Genomic DNA, 21,789 nt, shown 5'->3' with positions numbered 1-21,789 from the left:
ATAAAAATAGGCTAAAACAATAGTTTGAGGGAACATTCAGTTTAAGTCTAGGCCCAGAGTAGATGGGTAGGCCTACAGTTCAGCAGAGAACCTACGATAGACTATATTAACTTAAGTTATCAGATTTTAATAAAAATTAATGTTATGATTCGGTTTGATATAAATATGGTATTGCATTGAATTTAATTTTACCATAGGCCTAAATAAAAACAATAACAAAACATTTACCAAAGTTGATTCTTTAATTTATCCTTAGTTTAATTTTACATTTTTTGGACTAAAAATGGAAGAAACCATAAGTTAAGTTTTTGTAGGCCTATTGTATGCGGTAATTAGGCTATACAGCACATATAACAGTAACAAATTCCCGGGATGAATTTCTGTAGGCCTAGACATTTAGCGCGATCGCCAGCGTGGAATTCGCCTTGCGCAGTAGTTGGTATGACTCCTGGGGAGGGCATATCGGTTGTGGGGGTATAGCTGATGAGTTGTAGTGCAGCATTGGTAACTTTTTTAAGCACTTTTTGTGTAGGCTACCTGCAAGTCGGTTAATGTCGGTCGTGTATCACAAACTGAGTGGCACAAACTTGGTAGAGGGTCGTAGAGATAACATCCTCTATGTAAATTTTGATGACTCCCCGATCTTAGGATTGTGGCAAGAAAGTATTTTTTTCTTAGGCTATATAACTCCTAAACGAGTGGCTTTAGAGAAAAATTTTGAAGAATTAAACCTTTTTTAAATTGTATGCTCCATCCAAAACATAGGTGGTAAGAAATGTTCAAGTTGGCTGCCATATTGGAAATGGCGACTGAATTTCAAAAAAATAAATTTATCTTTTACTTCTTTTTCTTCTTTACTGCCACAAAATGTAAAGGAATGTCTCTGTTTTAAGTTTTTTCTAATTATTACCGTTTCCGATATCCCAATGGTCGCCTCCTTGAGTTGATCACACTGTATAGTAAATGCTCAATGGTATTCATTGGAATAGGCCTATCCTTTTCTGTTGTAGCCTACTGTATTTTGTAATTTGCTAAGTTACATTCCGTTTACAAAATTTAGGCGGTTTGAGGGGAAGTTCCCCATTAGGCTACTGATTTTACTTAATATATATATGGCGCAGCTGATTTACATTTTGGCAAACCACAGGCGTTGAGTTTTTATTTTCAGAGGTAGGTTCAAGTGGAGAGGATTGATTTTTCCCCCTAAAACTTTAAAAATTTTGTGAACGGAGTATAGTATGTGTCACCCTACTGTAGATGGTTTGTTACAACCATATGTTACGAGTCCTTTGTTTATATTTACCTTTTTAATTCAAAAAACCATTCATGACTACTTGGCAAAACCTAAGGTCAATGTTAAAAATAATAAAATTTTCCTATTTACAGAGCTCAGTATTTAAATAATTATTTTTAGCGACAAAAAAATTTCCAACAACTTACAAGAAGTCATTGGAACCGTTTTTGAAATAATTTATTGCAAAAACATTACTTGTATACTGTAATAGTATGATCAATTTTACTCCTAGACTACAATTTTATATGTGAACTAGCTGGCCCGACAGACGTCCTGTCCTAATGTGGTTTTATGTCAAATGTTGTTCATTTTCAAGATAGCTCGTTCGCATGGCTCAATTACGTCTTGGTTGATGTTCGTTCGCTACGCTAACTCACCTTTTGGTTGAAAATTAGCTGTTGTCATAAATTGAAAAAAATAATAGTGCTGCACCCTGTTGGTAAACCTATTAACGTTTTAATGCTATTGAACATCATAGAATTAAATTCTTTAGTTGAACCAGTTGTTAAGAATCTTAAATTCCATTTAAATATGAGTACTCATAAGGTTAACATGGAAAACTCCACTGGGGTCCACTGGGGCGGAGCCCTTTTGACGGATCTGCACCAAACTTCACACAAACCATCCTTGAATAATGCTTAATAATACCTGAAAGTTTCATTACAATATGTCGAGCGGTTTCGGAGTCCATAAAGGACAAACATACATACATACAAACAAACATACATTGGATTTTATATATATAGATGAACAATAAACTCTCAATGAACTGGCAATTTCATTCAGCTGTTTAATTAACTGCTATTTGGATAATTGAGCTATTATGGATACCTATAGTTTGAAAACCTACAACTACAACTTAAAAGAACACATATTGTTGCGAGCTGTAGTAGGCCATAATTAAAAGTCTGGTATTCTCAGCTTTTATCTATATTGTAAACAAGTGAACAATCTTTGCTTATCACTCAAACAGGTCACTTATATTTGCAAATGGAAATTCATATGATTCAATGTATTTTTTATTATTTTGCTATTGAGTATAGCAATTTTTTAACTTAAAATTAAATTTTATTTAAAAAATCAATTCAGACTGAGCCGTATGCAGTTATCCTATGTACACTAACTATATTTTTCTCTATGGGCCTAAAAAAAAAAAAATAGCTACCAAAAGTAGACCGTTTATGCATGAGGGGCCTTTGTTATCTACCCACTTAAATATTATCAATGATAAAATAATAATGATATAGTGATAAAACTAATCCTGAAAACTTTCAGATTTAACGAACTGCTGATTAGTGATTAGAGATACAAAGAGATTACCTGGGCCTGGGTTCAAAAAACATGTTATGTAGCCGTTTTAATTACTGTAGAGATAGCCCAAATTTATGATGTAGGCTACACATATTATTATTTCCTTTATGTAAAACATACTTGCTCTATTGAGAATAGAACTTAAAAGTGGAAAGAATCTGAAAATGTGAAAACAGATATACAAATGTGTTACAATAATCTACCTACTGTTACCTACTTAAAGGGAAAAGGGCTAGACATATTTTTCAGTAGCTTAAAAGGGGTGGGAATTACGGACTAAAAATAACCAATAACTACTCTGGTATAGTTGTTTTGAAATAACTGGTTGGTTAGTAACTTTCAGTGCTATTAGTTAAATTAATATTACCGTAATTAATAAAAACCATCCTCAGAACACAAGCAATCATGGTTATTTATTTGAACAGTTAAAATCTTCATGTATTGATAGCCTTAGGTTATAAACACACATAAAGCCTGTTCACAAATCTCTTCTTCCATTGTCGCCAGGTCTGATAGTTGGTGCCTTGATCCGCTACGTCGGCAGTTCTACTCCAGTGATCCATATGGCGGTGGTGCCGGTGAAGGCAGACAAATACAACGAGTCACTTCCTCCTGACTCCCTGTGGCTACAGTTCTCCAACAAGGGGGGATCTGGCTCTGAAGTCAACAGGACGTACGCTTACGGCTTCCGTGGCGAAGTGGTTCACTTGGAGACCAACGAGATGGACCTGAAGGTAATACTGACGATTTAGATGTTTTTTTTTTAGCGACTGTAACACACCTTTAAAACTAATCAATCAGTGAATGCCATCTTAAGATTTGTTGGGTTACGAGGCAAATGCTGGGTAAGTCATGTGCGTGTCAGATTTGACATTTATGGAAGTTTGTACTAAATGTATGCTTTGTGATTATAATTAGCAAATAATTAATCTTAAAATTTTCTAGTTTTTTGGCAAACCCACTCGCTTTAGATAAGGAAAATGTCTACTAAATTTGAATTAACTTAAATAGAACAAACATTGTAAATGAACCTTGACAAGTTTTGGACAAACCTCAAAATAGTGAAAATGTCATCAAAGTGTGATAAAATGAAGAACTTCTATGATGATCTGAGGCCTAAATTTGTTCCACCCTGCAATTCACTGACATAGCTCAACATTCCATTTAACATTCGATAATAGGCTACGCTACATTATGTTAGAAAAGAATTTGATTTGATCATTTATGTCGTAGCAAAATGTCACAATAAGCTACGTACAACAAGTGTATCTAGGGCTATCACTCCGCCAACCCTGACCCCCTTACATATGGCCTTGGTAAATAGCCCCAGGTACAGTAGAATGACTTCTCAGACAGGCAGCCACTTCCTTACCAAGAGGGTCAATGAATACAAGTGGTGTGCAAATATTTGTGTTGGTGCTTTGGAACTACTTTAGGCAATGATTGTTTAAGATGATTGCCTCCAACCGTTCTTTGCAGTAATTTTCTTGTATTAATTTACACTGTTTAGGTTTGGTATTTTATGAAAACACTAATGATATCACATAAGTTAACAAATTTTCAATATTTAGCTTAAGTAAAACCAATTGAAAGATAATAAATTTATATTTCAATCTGTAAAAAAAATAATTTGACCTATTTCCTTTCTTTCTACACAAGAAAATTCTACTGTAATGGAACTATAGTTCGGCCGCTTAGAAAGCGACCTGCCCGCTAATGCTAAGCAATGCTAGAGGAGGTCGCTTTCTAAGTGGCCGAACTATAGTGACACTCTTCTGCGTTGTTATCAATGTTATAATTTAGTGCTAATATTTTTTTTTTTATTTGAGTTGAGTACTAACACATTTTTATTGCAATATTTTTACTCTTGTAAAAACATTATTATCCTAACAGTTTAACCTTCCAACTGGCAATGGGCGAACTCTGTACTGGCAAGGCATTTTTGGGGATTTTGCAGTAATATTTTAGAAAATTCACATTAATAACCAACAGAGCAAACCTGTTGAACCGTATACTTGAATTGTTGGTAATAAAACAAAAAAATTGAAAATGGCAGTGGAATAAATATTTAGAACAGTATGTATTAGCATTATGTAGAAAAAAAAAATCTTTTTGAATTTTGAAATTTTTAAAGTAAAACTTCGTTATGTGAAATTCAAGATATACAAAATGTTTGGAATTCATTTTCCTACATGAAAATGTAAATATATTTCAAATACTTTTTTTTAGAAAGCTATGACCTGAACACACAAAAAAAGGCAAATTTACAATTTTGCACCACAATGTTCAAACAAAAACTAAATAGATTTTTCTTAAGAAATGTAGCCTAGTAAAAGTACACATTTTTGTAAAGGCAATAACATTATAAATTAAATATAGTAAGAATTTGTTCATGGAAAATAATCAATACTATAAATCTATGACTTTTATAATTCTTTATATTTTTTTAGAATTTTTGTTATTCAAATATGTATATTATTTTTCAAACACATACCCAAATACCAACTATATAAACGGAAGTACATTTATTCCCCTACATGAATAGATATAAAGGCAAATAAATATTTTATGGTGTTTTATAAAAAATTCTACTGCGTCTTTTTCATGTAGCGATCAAATTGTTTCTTCACTATGACGAAATGTTTCAAAAGCGGGCTAAATGTAATGTCCCAACCCTCAAATTTAGTAAGTCTATGCTCAAGAAACAGTTTACAAACTAAATACCTATGTACAAATTTACAACTAATAAATATGATTCAAAGTGATAAAATATATAAAAGTCACTGTCACACCCATCAGCTTTCTTTTCTAATTGTGAAATTTATGTAATGTACTGATCTATACACCTTAAAATATTCTTACTTCCTGCTAATGGTCAAAACTGATTGTTCCAGGCTACTTTCGACCCAGAGATATTTTTCAACATTATCTTACCTCCAATTATATTCCATGCTGGTTACTCATTGAAAAGGGTGAGTTCAATATCTATAAGTTATATAAAATACAGTCATATGCGTTAAATCATGTTTTTTGTTACCTATTTTATCGAACCTTTTATTTTTATGGTTACCATAGTCGAAACGAGTCTTATATTCTCATATCAGTGGTGATACCTGATCTATTTAATTTAAGTAGTTCTAAATGAAAAACTTGTTCAATTGTTGCTATAGACCCACTGCAAAGCATTTAACACGATCTTGTCACTACCGGGTTTAATTTAACATTTTCTAACATGCAATACTTATATTATATACAAAATATTGCAAATGCCATTGCTATGTTTTTGCACACATATTCAATATTGTTGTGCAATGTTGTTATCTTTCCACATCGTTCATCTGTCAATTATCCATTTCATTGCCAGATTTTATCTTGGCAGTTGATTGCAGCTTTTTGGACAGGTTGTTAAAATACTGGGACATTTAAATACATTATTTGTTGTACTGCAGCAAAAAACAGCTGTTTTCAATTCTTGTTATGCAGGATTAAAGTAAAGTTTATACTTTATTCATTTTCTGACTTTAAAATTTGTCTGCCAATTTTGATGAAAAAGTCTTGATTTATAATAGTTCATCGTCATGTTCCTACAATGTTTGTGCGTTTACCATAATGTAATATTGTATATTTCACTACAATAATTCCACCCTTCATTAACATTATGACAAAATGTAAAAAATTTGATAACTTTTGGATTAGCATTTTACGTATTGGTCCTATTATAGGAATATAATAAATACAATATGTTTTCTAACACTGTTAGATGTATTTGTATTTATCAATTGTTCTGGTGAGTCGGTTTCTCAGTCGGTAGCGTCGCGGACTTCGGGCCCAAGGCAGCGATGTTGTGGGTTCGGATCCTGGTCACTGCCACTAAAATTTATCAGTACAGTTCACCTTTTTACTGTACCGGCTCACTCCTTGCTTTGCTGTAAACGATCCTCGCACGGGCGCTTAGTCTATGTGGACGGGCAAATTCAAGGTTAAAAGAGGTCGCCAACCTTTTTCTAAAAAAAAAAAAAAAAAAATTACACTAATCTGTAAACATTAACAAGACAGTAAATAAATGTAAAAGAGCATAGATTTTGACCAGTCACACCGGTTATTGTCAGGCCCAATCGGATACTCTCTGTAATCAATTGTTTTAATGTATGTGATGGTCAAATTTTTCAAGTAAAATTTATGTTTTAATTTTTCAGAAATATTTCTTCAGAAACCTCGGTGCGATTTTGACATACGCTCTTGTAGGAACTACAATATCGTCTTTTGTTGTTGGGTGAGTTTCAAACAATCATACAATAGGCTCTCTTATCCGGACACCTTTTAACCAATCATTGGTTTAGCTGGACTTGTACTCGGGAGAAGTGTCATCACTTTAACCGGACAATTCTTATCAGCACATTGGTTTAACTGGACCGGATTGGCAGGAAGTGGGTGGTACTGAAACAAAAATGTTCTTGTGGAAAAGATTCGAGACCAGTTATCACTTGTCCAGGTACAGTGCTCTTCCAAATTTAAGTAAAATATTTGGATAAGTTTTCGAGTGATTCCCGTAGCTTTAGTTGAACAAGTTTGAGGGGATGTTGGGTTAACCAGAAAAACCGCGCTCCGGACTGACCCTGATTCCGAGGTGTGCGGATAAGAGGAAGTCAGCAGGAATCGCATACTATTCATGTTGGTCTAAAAGTAAACTTTACTTGTATTTTAAAAATGTGCATTAAAATTTTTTTTTATGAACAAAAAATTTAAGACTAAAAAAAAATAGAAAAGAGGCTGAGGCTGCTGATAAGAATAAGAATAAGAATTCTTTATTGTCATTAGACACAGTTGTGCAATAGACATTGTCAAAGATGTATTTGTGATTGATACAATTCTGCACTGTCAACATTGTGGAGTAGCCAGTATGACCAACTGAGAGTTTTAAGGGTTGAAATGAAATGTTCTTAATTAATACTATTCATAACTTTTGTTATTGCCAGATCGCTTATGTACGGGTTCCTCAAGCTGATTCCCCACCTAAAGGACAGCTTCACCTTCCTGGACAGTTTGTACTTCGGAGCTCTCATCTCCCCCACCGACCCTCTCACTATCCTCGCAATCTTCAACGACCTCCGTGTGGACGTCACACTATACTCTCTGGTGTTCGGAGAGAGTGTGCTCAATGACGCTGTCGCCATTGTACTCAGTGGGTATGTATTGAATGATTTTTGTATTGTTCTAGTGTATGTATGTTATTTTATGGGCAATATAATTTCACGTTAGACCTAGAGCACCTTATTATCAAGGGGCAAACTGAAGTCACTTGACAGTTAATTTGAGTACTAATATTAAAAAACATTTCGGTTGTGTTAAAAAAATTTAAAAATCACATTCCAACCCAATCCCACCAAATTAACAGAACAATTGTGATTTTTTTTAAAACACAAGTAGCTTACTTTGTAGTTTGAATGTAGACTATATGTCTTTTTCCCCCTCAGACGTAGGCCTACCTTGTGAGTGCCGGACTAAGGCCTGAGTTCTAATCCTGCCAATCACTTATCTTTTTTTGCTACCTATTTGATAATGATGAGACCCCAAAGGTTTATTTTGAAGAATTATTGGAGTAATAGGAAAAATGGCTTGACGATAAAGGACAAGTTGACAATAAGATTAGCCTAGTTGTCGTCTGTTTTGACATAAAAGTTATAAATAAAAATAATCTTAACGGTTTCTAACATTCATTTGATAACTGATTCTTTTAGATTAATGAATCAGAATTTCTCAGAATGATCAATGAACTCACACCTCCTAACAACAGATTTTTGGTGTCATTCAAATTGACATAATAGACATTTTGAGCCATACAACAATTTTAAAGCAGTACAAATCCATGCTAACAATAACAGGCCAGTTGTATTGTACTGTTTGTGATGTGTTTATAATAATGTATTTGACTTTCAGAGCGATACAAAACTATGCAGAGAGATACCAGACAGGAGCCGGAGGGTTTGAGATTGACGCCTTCTTCAGAGCTATGAGGGACTTTGTGGGGATCTTCTCTGTGTCTTTGTTCATTGGAGCAACTATGGGCTGCATCACGGCACTTATATCCTTTGCTGCAAAGTCTAGAGTGAACAAAAAAATGTTAAAAAATATTAATTGGAAAAGAAGTTAGAAACTTAAGTTTTGTCCGATGGGAAAATATGATAAATTGCAATGCATTTACATTAAAACCTAAATACATTCTCATTCTGTTAACTGCCACTAGGCAGATAGGTCCATGCATTTTTTATGCTCAATTACTTTTCATCATGCTAACATGTTTGTTACAATGGGTTGTTCGTGAGTATAAGGAAATAGTCCTAATGATTTATCCTGTAGGTCAAATCAAATCAAAAGATCCTTAATCATATTCATAATACACATATTTACATTAATGTTTACAATGTTAAAAACGATTATTACATAGGTTTGCACGAGCACACTAAGTAGGCATAATAATCATGATTGCTATGCTACACTATTAATTGTACTACTTTAGGTTGTGCTATTTTCTAAATTTTAAGATCCACTATTTGATTTTAGCGAATTTCCCTATAGGGAAGTAGCTATTACCGTAGGTGGCACGGTAAGACCTAGACCCGGGACCGATTTACTTTTTCATTTTGATGTCCCCAGAGGCCAAAAACACCATTCGTTCAAATTTTTATATATGTATATATATATATATATATATATAGATTTATATATATATATATACGTCCGTGAACGCGATAACTTGAGTAATTTTGGTCCGATTTTGATGAAATTTGGTTTAAATGTGTAAAGGGAGATAAACTTGAATGAGTTCGCGAACCAGCATGATCGGACCATGGGAACGGGGCTTTACGGGGGGTTTTATGGGGTAAAAATTGGTTTTTCTCACTTTTGACCCTCAAAACACAAAATTTCCCAATTTCTCTTTAGACCTTTTTAAAGAGCTTAAAAAAACAAATAATTTAGTATATAAAAGTATTTTTGTTCGGTTATTAGTAACGGAGAAAATTTAAAAAATTGTAAATTTAAAATTCCCATGTTATTCTTATGGAGAATATTGTCAAATGTTGTAGTTTGCTTGTTTATGGATATATTTTGATCAAACTTGGCAAATTTATTTATTTTGTACTAAGCTATCAATATTTTACTCAAAAACACACTTTATTAGTTTCCTTGTAGCAGCAAACCTAGGTACTCGTTAAACCTAATGTTATTAAAATATATTTAACTGAAAATCAATTCAGACAAATGGAAATTCGCTTAGTCGGCAGGTTTGCTGCGGCGGGGGTATTTTTATTTGAAAATGAGTCATCAAATGAAATTTCTATCTGTATCAAAAACTCTTTCAATTTCACTTTGAAATCTCTCTCATCATGCATGTGATCTGGTAGGTGGTTGAGTTACAATGATTTCTCACACTACCTCCACCTCTCTTTCACTTATCGTTAATGTGTTTTGGTGATTTATGGACTGTATGAACCTTAGATGGACTTGTAGCTTATTGAGTATTAGTGTTGAGATATAACTAGGTTTAACTAGAAAGCTATTTTGGGGATAGAAAATATTGTTTAGTAAAATTTTATTTCACGTTTTAGTTGTTTTCACAAAATCTGTTGTTGGATCTTGACTTTATTTATATAATTAGAAGATAGAGTAAAAATATGTGTTGGGTCCCATCTACTAGAGACTTACATAATGTACCTTACATAGCATGTAATTGGTAAATCTAATATGTCAGTAAAGTTTAAAGGGTTATTTCTAGAAGTCCTATCACCTAGCATACATGAAAAATTAAGGTTCAGGGAAATACAACTAAAATGTAACGTAACACAACACCTATGTTTTGTCCTACTTGGACTTTTCCAGTAGGTTGATGAGAAATCTAAAACCTCCCATCAAACTAAGTACATTTGTCATAATCAGTCTTGCGACTTTCTCTTCAAATACAACTTAACTAGATACTTTTTAAATATAGTATTTTAGTATGTTGACTGTGCTATGTACAATATGCTTGTCGTTTGACAAACCTTACAGTGAGAAAACTAAATTAGTACAAATTTGCCTTAACTAAAATCACATGACCAAGTTCACCAGAGTGAAGGACTTTCCTTTGTTGGAATCTGCGCTGTTCTTCCTCATGTCTTACAGTACGTTCCTGATAGCAGAAGCCTCTGATCTTACAGGTTAGTGGTAAACTTAGCATAGTTAAACACAGAGTAAGGTACAGAGGAAACGGCGTGACGGGCAAAGTCCAACACTGCCCCCTCACTTTCATGTATTACAACGCTCACGGCAGAGGAAGACCCTGTGCAATAGGAATTTCCGCACAGTGCTCGCCGGTCTGGCTCTTCTTTGCTCGTCAGTCGTCACTAATATATTTCCGGTACAACATACTAGGAAAGCCCACGGTTGTCCCATAAGCCAGTTTCCTTTGTACCTTACAGTGTGGAGTAGTAATGGAGTCGGGAACATCGCTACGAAAAATTACCATGGGGTTGCTGATTGGTTATAGTGTTCACCTAGTAATCAGAAAATCACTGGTTTAACCCTGAAAAAAGTCAGCTGCTTTTTAATGGTAGAATCTGGATCCAGTTTCCTTAATTCTTGGGCAAAAACAAATAGTCCTGGCTGAAGAAACTAGTAAGTATAAGCTACACAGGGCATTTCATTCCATTCTACACTCAATCTTCTATCATATATATCTTAAAATTGTGTTCATGTCTCAATGTTCTGATATTGATAATTATTATAAGGATGATAGTACACTGATCTGTGGAATGCTACATTTAGTAGTTAATAGGTAGGTACTTTTAACCAGCACAAGTACACTTCTCATCGCATAGTAATTTTTGAAGCTCGTTTTTCGTGTCTAGTTCATGTTGGTGACACTGATCGCTAGTGACAAAATTTTGTTTCTATTATCTTTGGGTTAATTTAATTTCATGATTTGTGCTTTACTGTTTGGTGACTCTATATAACTAGGGGACAAGTTATGGTTTATGATTAGGTCGTTTAATTTGGTTAAACAAGGTTTTAAATGACTGAAATAACAAGAAACAAACTGTAAACAATACACGACCACCGGACAGAACTAACAACAAGATTGTCTTCAGCTGATCCATAAGGATGAGAAAAATACTAAGGGAGTATGTTTTATCTTTAGTGCTCCGTAAGCAGGTTAAACCTTTGCCACAAAATTAGTCAAAATTATAATTACTACAGACAGGACAGTTATAATAAACTAACAACAGTACTTCTCGGATATCTGACTAAACCAATTACAACCGAAGTATTTTTGCAGGCGTGGTGGCGGTGCTGTTCTGTGGGATATTCCAGGCACATTACACCTACAACAACCTGTCCAGAGATTCACGAAAACGCACCAAGAGACTGTTCGAACTCCTCAACTTCCTCGCTGAAAACTTCATCTTCTGCTACATCGGAGTCTCTATGTTCACCTTCCCCAATCATCATTTTGATCCTGGCTTCATCCTCTCTGGATTTGTATCCTTTTCTGCTCAATGTGTATATTCAACGACTGTATTTACACATGTAAACATCACTCAACTGCAAACATTAAAGGGTTACTATCAGCGAAACACAGAACAAGATTCACACTCAAGAATGCAACTTCCTGATGTCATCTACCATTCAACCACATGTTGTTCTCTACTATTGACACAAAGATAATTATTCCAATTTGTAACCCTTTGAACTAAATTTTGATTGAAATTATTTATAGTTATGAAACACTTCTCGCAAATATCAAACTAAGAGCTAAACCAAACATTAGTGTACATTTAAAATTTTAATTAAAGCTTCTAATGTTGGCAGTGAAGAAGAGGTCAGCCTATGTAAATCCAACAGCAGGCCATCTGGCATCAATGTTGAGGAAGTGAATTCAACCTCATGCCATTGAATAGGTAGTACATGATAAAGAGCCTTGTGGGACACCAGATTTATCTTGTAATTGTTCTAAAAGTAAAATTCATATGATTCAGTGATGTACCAACCTTAAACAGTCACAGGTTTGTGCTGCTTTGGGTCGAGCTGCTAACATCTATCCTCTCTCATTCCTGATCAATCTGGGGAGGAAACCGAAAATTGAAATGAACTTTCAGCACATGCTTTTCTTTGCTGGTAAGTTGTGGAGTAATCTGATCCTCAATATGTTTTGGCTGAAAATGAAATATCTGAAAGTTGATTTTTTATAACATGATACCATGAGTAATCGTATGTTTGTCCAGGACTGAGGGGTGCCATGTCGTTTGCCCTGGCTATCCGCAACACAGCGTCAGAAGCCAGACAAGCTATGTTGACCACCACCTCTATCATTGTGATAGCCACTGTCATCATACAGGGAGGTGCCACCATGCAACTGCTCACTTGGTTCAGGATACCGTGAGTCATGCTTATTTTGTTATTGGGTTATTAAATAATAATGTTGTGTAACAAAAGATGACTTTAGATAGTAGCAAGACCTTGGTTTGTACCATTCCCGTATGAAGAATGTAATCTTGCTTTTCTTAGGATAGTAAAATTGATAACCATCCTAAATTGATCTGAATATTAAGAACTTGGGTCCTGAATCTATCCACATTGTAAAATCGATCGCGAAGATCAATTTTCTTGTTTATTTTCCATTCACAAAATTTAGGCGGTTAGAAGCTATTCCATTACTGAAAACTCTTCACCCTTACATTGAAACAACAGCTGACAACTGATCAGCTGTTATATAAACATTAAGCTAAAAAAACGTGTTTGGGGAACCCAGGAAACCTTCCCCTTAAACCGCCTAAATATTTTGAGAGGAGTATAATTTACTTAATTTTAAATCAATTCTTTGAAAATGTTTCTCAATTATTAGTTTCTACGTAAAATATTGCTATAATTAATTTGATCATGTTAGTTTTTGTACTTTGTCAACTCAAAATGTGTCAATAGGATTTTCAGTTTTTATACAGCTAAAAAACTTAGTCTTTTTGTATAAAAAAAACTACGATAATATTAAAAAGTTACCTTTATGTTCTAGCAATTGTGATAAAAAAAACTGTGTCTGATATAAGACATAAGACATTTATTGATCTTTAGGCAAAATTACATGCAATCGATCTTGTCATGGATGCTTGAAATGCACAAGACAGTCATAAGTACAATAGTAAAACATGCTGACTAAAGCAAACATAAAAATAAGTGTTCATTCTACAAAATTAAATAAGATTGGCTATTTTGGAAAAAAAACTAAAAACATCATGCAAAATTGATGGAGCTAAAGTCTGCTTCAAAATATTCTTTAAGGCTGTAGAAGGGCCTTAAAGCCCTTACAACCCTTACAACCCTACGTATAGATGTTTTAATCGTATTATAATCGTTAAAAACTTTTGGTTTCAGTATCATAAATTGTTAACAATAGTCCTAACTATTAATCTATGCCACTTATTTACATGTACACTTATTTACAGTTAACCAGCACAGTATAAAATGTCCTTCTTCCACTTGATAATAATTAAACCTATTATACATGTCTCTTAGATGTTGTTGGGCAAAAAATGTTGTGAAATTGTAATAAGTAGTTCAACATTTGTAGTAACGTAATGTTTGTATTATGTTAACAGCGTTGGGGTAGAGGAGGAGGTGGAAATGCTGCCTTACACTGGGCCTCGTAGCGTAAGTATTTATGACTTGCACGATCACATTAGGTTAGGACTTGAAATGTACAGACCTATTGTACATTTTTCACTAAAAGGTTATAAGCTGAAAAACACTAGTCTGTTTTTTAAAACGGATATTTGATTTTTGTGTGGCAATTAAATTAGTAAATAATATTGAAACCGTAATACCAAAAGACAACTTGGAATATTTTTGTTTTCCTTCTTTACCACCAGTTATAGCACCATGTTTTAGATTGAAACTATATAGTTTATATTTCAAACAAGATGAACAAGTCTTGAGATTTTCTCTGAGAAAACAAAGAAATGTTTAATAGTAGTTAACCCAAAATGTTTCTATGAAAGGAAAAAACAATCATCATTGTAGGTTGTAATTAAAATTTTTCCCAAAATATTCATAAATTAGAATCCAACTTATTTTTTATGGCATCTATTTCAACATAAGATTTCTGGGTTCCAATTTATCATTGATGTTTGGGCAATGGATAATATGTTATAGGTTATAATCTGTTTGCAAAAACAAACTACTATACAATTTTTAGGTACAAATTTATAACAATGGCTTTTAAAAAAGTGTCAAGAGTTAATATTTTGTTGGAACGTAATACAAAACTTTGAAAACTATATGATAAAGGTGACCAAGTCCAAAATCCACTTTTCTAATATGTATTTTAATTCCTCTATTAGATTTTAACATTGTTTAGCATCTACATATTGATTGTGTAAATAAATCGGTTTCCTTGGGGAAAGCTTACACTTTTTCTCTATGGAAACTTTGACATGACGATTGGACGGTTACCTATGTAAGATATTACCAATAGTGTGCTGCATGGTTTGGTTATTTTGACAACTCACATTTTGTGTTAAACACAATACACCTTGTCTAGAAACTTAGAAATGTAAAAGATAAAATTCATGGAAAAAGCGTTGTAGCAGCTTTGCATCAAAATTGTTGTAGTTAAATAAACTCAATTTTTACCCTACATTTACATTTGAAAATCTGAAAAAGGTTGTTTATTTGACTATTAATACAACATAGTTCTCTGGATTACACTTCTAATTTTATTACTCAAATATTGTTAAACCTTGTGGCACTATCACATTTTACCCAGTCCCCACTATATATTTCTTTGAAACTATTGACTTTGAATGCAAAAGGTAGACTATTCATCCTATTGTAAAGTCTGATCACGGTTTTAATTTATGTTTCATGTTTGGTTTTATTTCATTGCGCTGATTTTAGACATTTTCTCTTCATCCGAACAATTTACTTGTCAATCATAATAAAGGGTAGCCTACGCACACAACATTGAAAACAAAAACAGAGAACTGTAAATTCTGGCAATTGTGAAAAAACCTGGATTGAACTAAGAATTTCACTGATAAACCTATGTTAGTTGGTATGGGCTGATTCCGATTCTCAGTTTCATAAAACTTTCAACACAACACTGGTGGACTGGTGGTGTCAAGAATCGATCTGGATACTTTCTAAATTTCTATTCAAAATAGTGTCCAGAAACTCATGATTACGGTAACATCATGATAATCTCCCGTGTGATTACGACATAGTGGTCATAAATAGATTGTTCTTTCTGGTATGTAAAGTTCAAAAGATAGGTAATAGGAGTTGAAATGTTACAATAGCAATGAAAAGTCTTTAACCCCTTACATAAGTCAAATACCCCCGCCGCAGCAAACCTGCAGACTAAGCGAATTTCCATTTGACTGATTGGATTTACACTGAAATGTCTACTTAAAAATATAACATTTATTCTCTATTTAAATAGAATTAGTTTAACTAGTACTTAGGTTTGCTGCATCAGGGAGGGTAAAACTGTTTTTTTTTGTTTTTTTTTTAAAACGTTAATAGTTAGTAAGAAATAAAAACATTTTCCAAATTTGATGAAAATATGTTCATAAACAAGCAAACTACAACAATTTACTTATTCTCCATAAGAATAACATGGGAATTTTAAATTTACAATTTTTTGGAATTTTCTCCGTAACCATTAGGCGCATAATAACGCTTCAATATACTAAATTATTTGTTTTTTTAAGCTCTACAAAATGGTTTGGAAAAAAATTGCTAAATTTTATGTTTTTTGGTTCAAAAATGGGAAAAACCTAATTTTACCCCATAAAACCCCCTGTAAACACCCGTTCCCATGGTCCGATCATGCTGGATCGCGAACTCGTTCGAATAAACGTAGGTTTACACGTTTGTACCAAATTTCATCAAAATCGGATCATTTTTGCTCGAGTTATCGTGCTAACGGACACACATATATATATATATATATATAAATATATAAATATATAATATTATATTATAGTAATATAATATAATATTATAGTATAATATTATATTTATTTTTTTATATAAATATATAAATATATATATATATATGAATTTGAACGGATGGTGTTTTTGACCTCTAGGGACCTCAAAATGAAAAAAAAAATCGGTCCCGCGTCCAGGTCTTACCATGAGTACTACGGTAATAGCTTATTCCCTATATGGGAAATTCGCTAAAACATATGTATTTTCTAGATACTTTTCCAAACTTAGAAATTGCATTCCTTTTACTTGTTAGTAAAATCAGAGGAAGATAATTCTTTCTTAGTTTCCAAGGTGTATTGTATATTCTAGTGTAAAGTATTTGCCATTAACAAACTAGTTGATTCGACTGATGTGCCTTGTTCTGTCCTCCCTCTCCCCGCTTCCCCCCTCTCATGCAGGCTTCATACAATTCTTTTGGACAGGTCGGACAGGTACGTACTTGCAAACTCACTGTCTTGTCTTGTGTCTGTGTTTTACCGTTGTTTACTAATCACCTTGGAAATTATTCTCCCACCTTTGATACTACTCTAATGTTTCCGGTGTTGTACTAATTTATAATAATGTCTGTAGACAGAGTTTGTTCTTGTAAGGAGCACAGGTTTTCACATAAAAACTTTTTAGTAAAGGCAGTTGTTATTATAGTCAACTCAAATAGAATAGGGGGTTGATTAATACCAGCTGGCCTATTTAAAAACATTACCTTCACCCACCAGTTCTATTTGCGTTGAGTATAGTTATTGTAAAAATAATTAACTTGATTTATACTCAGGTCATAATATGAGCTGTTGGAAATACTAAATTTCATTTATATTATATAAAAATCTCTTGAGCTTAAAATTGTTAACCAAAATATTGGTTACATTGTGTCAAAAGACTTAAAAGATGTTTATTTTTAACATGGACTGTTGGACTTTGTAATGATGTTTATAATGCAATAATGTTATTTGATCTACTGCAGTAAACAAAAAAATTCTAGACAGATAAACAAAGTAAAATTAATAGCCCCCTCCTGTTTGACTGTGATAAATTTTTGTTTTGCTGTAAAACTTTGTGGAATGGATGTAAATATTCTTTGTTAACACTTGAACATGTTTTCCTACACAAGGCAGATAAATAATACATTTTGAGGACGTAAATTTATTCCCTTACTCATCAGCAGAGACAAAACACAAAACTATCATTGTTGAATCAAATTTGTTCATTTACGGCCTTGTAGCAACACGCAACATGTTTTATTGAAGAAATATACAACTGACTGGTTCACAATAGAGTATCAACAAATAGACTTGGAACATAAACATAAAACTCAATTTTAACATAAACACCCCAGCATAATTTACAATAGTTAGGATTAAAAAAGGAGTTTTAAAGGAATCTTTGAAATGTATTAGTGAAACCTTATATTCATAATAATTGTCTGGCAAGTTATTAAAATATTGCAGTAGCTTTCTATTGTCTTTTCTTGAATTGTTCCTAATTATTTCTCAATGACACAAGTTTCTCTTCTAATAACTATTGTAGCTGTGGACTTCAACTCACTAAATTATAGGCTACGAGTACTTTTATTAATGTACAATCTATAGACTATCAACATTACCCATGTCAGAAATCATTTTTGAAAAAAAATTGTGGCAAATAATTATTTACAAGGTTTATTACTAACTTCTTTAAATCAAAAATTTTACCTAATTTAAATTTGGTGGTTGCTTGTTTCCTTCCATACTTGTAGTATACTAGAAATAAAATGCTTTATATTAGTTGTACACAATATTCCCTACCTTAGCACTCATGCACCTAACATTTAACCTTTTAGGAGCTGGATATAGTTCTCATTTTCATTGTAGCTGCATGCTGTTTAACATTTAACCAAAAAGTGTTAAGTAACAGAAAAGTAATGTTTTGTCTTTGTTTTATAAATTCAGCACTCGACACCTTAAAGTTAAAGATCTTGGGCCTGGTCACCGTTAACATTAACTTTCACTTTATTCTTACGGTTGTGGGCTAACATCAACATGTGTTAAATATTAAATCGTAAACTAAACTGAAGAACCAGCTGTTTAATCCTAGTTAAGTAGTTCGAAAATTTTTTAAATATTTAGTTTTGTAATTCTTTTTAGTAACAACATATTATTTTGCATAATGATAATTTTTTTTTATTTGTTGATATCTATGTTTCTACTTAGGAATAGTTGTATCCTCAACAAATTGAGTCATGGATCCAGAACAAAATAGTAAAGCCTGATGTAGATTTTAAAAATATAAAGTGAATGAAATGTGATTGGAGAATTAAAGTGATTGATAAGTTATGTGTTTGAGCTTAGATTACACTAGATCCATACAACTAATAGTTATTATTAGTATAGAATTCATAATTAAATTGTATTTGGCCAATTGTAAACAAGTTACTGTCCTTTCAAATTGTATATATTATATATCAATCAATCAATCAAAATATCTTTATTTCATAATATGCAAACATATAGTTACATGAAATAGAGTCATGGGAACTAAAACTAAGTGAGTAGGTTATTCAAAAAATACTTAAGGTTAAATTACATTCTAAATTATTAAGAGTAAGAGTCAAAATCAAAAAAGTCAAGAACAAAACTCCCCGATAGAAAAGAAAGCTGATTGAATTAGAAATGCTTTTGCCAAATTTAAAAATATGTTTGTATTATTTATTTATTTTTTTATATTATGTGGCAAAAGGTCAAAATATTTGTTTCCTTTATAGGTGATTTTTTTTTTAAAGCTCTAATTTATGATGTTCAACCAATCAGTGGGGTCTTGTATTATAGCTATGGACAGTATTACCAAATGTTAGTTTATTGTTAGATACTACAAATTTAATTGTTTCAAAAATAAAGAGGCTGTAAACAGTAATATACAAGGAATGTTGGTATAAATTTAGGTCCCCGTCAAGCTCCTGTTCCAGCCAAGCGAGTTAGATTAAATCTGAGACTATTGTCATGTTCTTTATTTCATTCACTACTATTATAGCCAGTTCCCATTCATATGCAGCAATTGGTCTCGTCATAGTAGCCAAAAACTATGTCAGAGAAAATTTAAGCTTCCACTAACGATATTGGTGCTGTGATTTGGGAGAAAATTTAATAGTTGGATACAAACGTTTGCACGTTAGGTTTCATAGGTTATTGTTATTAGTCAGTCTCATTTGAAAAAGACAATTTTACTAGATTACTGGCTAATCCGAAAAATTTGTACATCCAAACATTATCCGATCCTAAATACTTCAGACTCTGGTGTACTACCTTGCCTTACCTTATTTCCTGGGGTTGCACTTATGGATAAGTGATGAAAATCCTTTTTGAACCTACTTGAGATCAAACAAAGTTAAATGATATCAACACTAATATCAAAAGAACAAACAAACCATTTCCAAATAAAAATTGAATTGAATCAAGCTTGATTTTTAATTTAATCTAGCTTTTAATTAAAAAATCCAATTATTTATCCACAAACAAATAAGTGACCACAAAATAGTGGATGATCATGGTACTGCTTGTCCCAGGAGGAGCCAGGAAGCCGTCCTGGCAGTTCCCATGACAAGGCGTGGCTGGCCAAAGCATGGGGTGACCTGGACACTAGGTACATGAAGCCACTACTGACTCACGCACGTCCCACACTGCTGGAGACCCTGCCTGTGTGCTGTGGACCGGTGGCGCGACTACTCACCACCACCGAGCAACTAACACAGGTATGTAGATACTCTAGTCTAATTTCTTAAAGCGGGTTGGCTGCATAATTGCGAATGCCGTGTGAGTCTTTTAGGCACAGAGTTTATGCATGCTAAATTCAGCCGCTAGGAAAATGCCAGTACTTCCCTTGGGTCTTCAGTTGGTGCCAAAAACGCAGCTGGATTCAGCAGCAAAGAAAACCTGCTTTTACTGAGGAACAGTCTTTACATTCATCCAATCAATAATCATCTAAATAATCACTATATCAAGTCATAATTAATCAACACACAGAGAATAACAAGAAACCAGCCAAGATTGCACTGTTTAGCAAAACGATTATTTGATTTTGTAGTTGAAAAAACAAACAAAAAACTGTCCTGTATAGATTATTGTCTTCGTGTGTTACACCAGAGGAATTTTGTATTGATCAACTTTTTAATAGTCTTGTGTCTTGGAAGATGTATTTGATTTTTCCATAACCCCAAAAGACGTTCACGATTTGTTATGAATGTGAAAAATGTTCACGATTTCGTTGTGTCCGCCAAAGATGTTATCAATTTTGCCATGACCGAAAAGACCTTTATGATTTCACTGCAATCTGGGAGAGATGATATACAATATTATGTATAAGTCGATAATATTACAATTAATATTTTAAAAGTCAATACTTTCCAAAGCAACCCGGTTATGGCCCGACCTGACCAAAATTAAACATCTCAGGCCTGAGACCCCTATAAAATTGTGTACAAACTACAAAATGATTATAAAAATTATTAATACAAAGAAATTTTATAAACCAATATTCAGTCAGGTACATATTCTGTTAATTTTGCAGGATCGCACCCACAGGTCGAATTCTGACTCTGACCTATGTTTGGAGGAGACGGAAATTAACGCAGCCGGTGACTCGACTGTCTCGGCATTCCCTCGGCCTAGGGTAAGTCAAACACTACTTCCCCTCTTATAGATGGTATGAGTAATTTGATTTATCTAAGTATCTGTATAAAAAATACATGCACTGAGAAAAAAATCTAATAGGACTAGTGTCTGAGAAGAAAAAAAAGAAAGAAGAAAAATGTACAAAATTCGGTTGTTAACAGTAAAACACAACCCTTTAGTTCCTTTTAAACAAATTTCACAGGACAAATATCCAAAAAGAAACATAATGAACTGTACTGATTTTTATAACCCATACAAATTCCCAATGTGTGAACTTGTAATAGCTACCGTAGTTTGTTAAATGTTTGTACACACACTGTGTGGGTAATACAATCGCTTTTAGTATGATGTCCAAAGATTTTGTTTTGTCGTACAAAAAATGTTACTTTATAATTTGTATACCCACTCTAATATGTTAATTCTCAATTTTGCTAATTTTTTCCATTTCTTATGTTGGGACAGTTGCTTCTAGTTTCCGGACAATCCTAAACAAAGTTCTAAACATTTTTTGACTGACCCTGAACC

At 33.2% G+C, this 21,789-nt stretch overlaps 1 protein-coding gene across 14 annotated transcripts in view; it reads left to right on the top strand.

Moving 5' to 3' along the window:
- Positions 1 to 21,789, top strand: part of LOC128988848 (sodium/hydrogen exchanger 6-like) — a 36,851-nt gene that overhangs the window by 1,093 nt on the left and 13,969 nt on the right. For 13 of the 14 annotated variants that reach the window (XR_008490437.1, XR_008490435.1, XR_008490436.1 and 10 more), the window contains exons 2-14: positions 3,113 to 3,339; positions 5,500 to 5,577; positions 6,802 to 6,878; positions 7,582 to 7,791; positions 8,543 to 8,689; positions 10,697 to 10,800; positions 11,919 to 12,121; positions 12,646 to 12,757; positions 12,865 to 13,018; positions 14,233 to 14,284; positions 17,026 to 17,058; positions 20,160 to 20,345; positions 21,161 to 21,262. Coding sequence is in view for 10 of the 14 variants with exons in the window: in XM_054410552.1 (XP_054266527.1) it covers positions 3,113 to 3,339; positions 5,500 to 5,577; positions 6,802 to 6,878; positions 7,582 to 7,791; positions 8,543 to 8,689; positions 10,697 to 10,800; positions 11,919 to 12,121; positions 12,646 to 12,757; positions 12,865 to 13,018; positions 14,233 to 14,284; positions 17,026 to 17,058; positions 20,160 to 20,345; positions 21,161 to 21,262 (1,685 nt within the window). In the remaining 4 variants the exon portion in view is untranslated. The remainder of the gene's footprint in view (positions 1 to 3,112; positions 3,340 to 5,499; positions 5,578 to 6,801; positions 6,879 to 7,581; positions 7,792 to 8,542; positions 8,690 to 10,696; positions 10,801 to 11,918; positions 12,122 to 12,645; positions 12,758 to 12,864; positions 13,019 to 14,232; positions 14,285 to 17,025; positions 17,059 to 20,159; positions 20,346 to 21,160; positions 21,263 to 21,789) is intronic. The other variant, XM_054410557.1, reaches the window with a different exon arrangement.

Source organism: Macrosteles quadrilineatus, unplaced genomic scaffold, assembly GCF_028750875.1.
Source record: "Macrosteles quadrilineatus isolate MER2022 unplaced genomic scaffold, UCM_ALF_1.0 Scaffold_3__2_contigs__length_128488019, whole genome shotgun sequence".
NCBI lineage: Eukaryota > Metazoa > Arthropoda > Insecta > Hemiptera > Cicadellidae > Macrosteles > Macrosteles quadrilineatus.
Note: the sequence above shows the minus strand (reverse complement) of the source record. Positions and strands in the feature narration are given on the sequence as shown.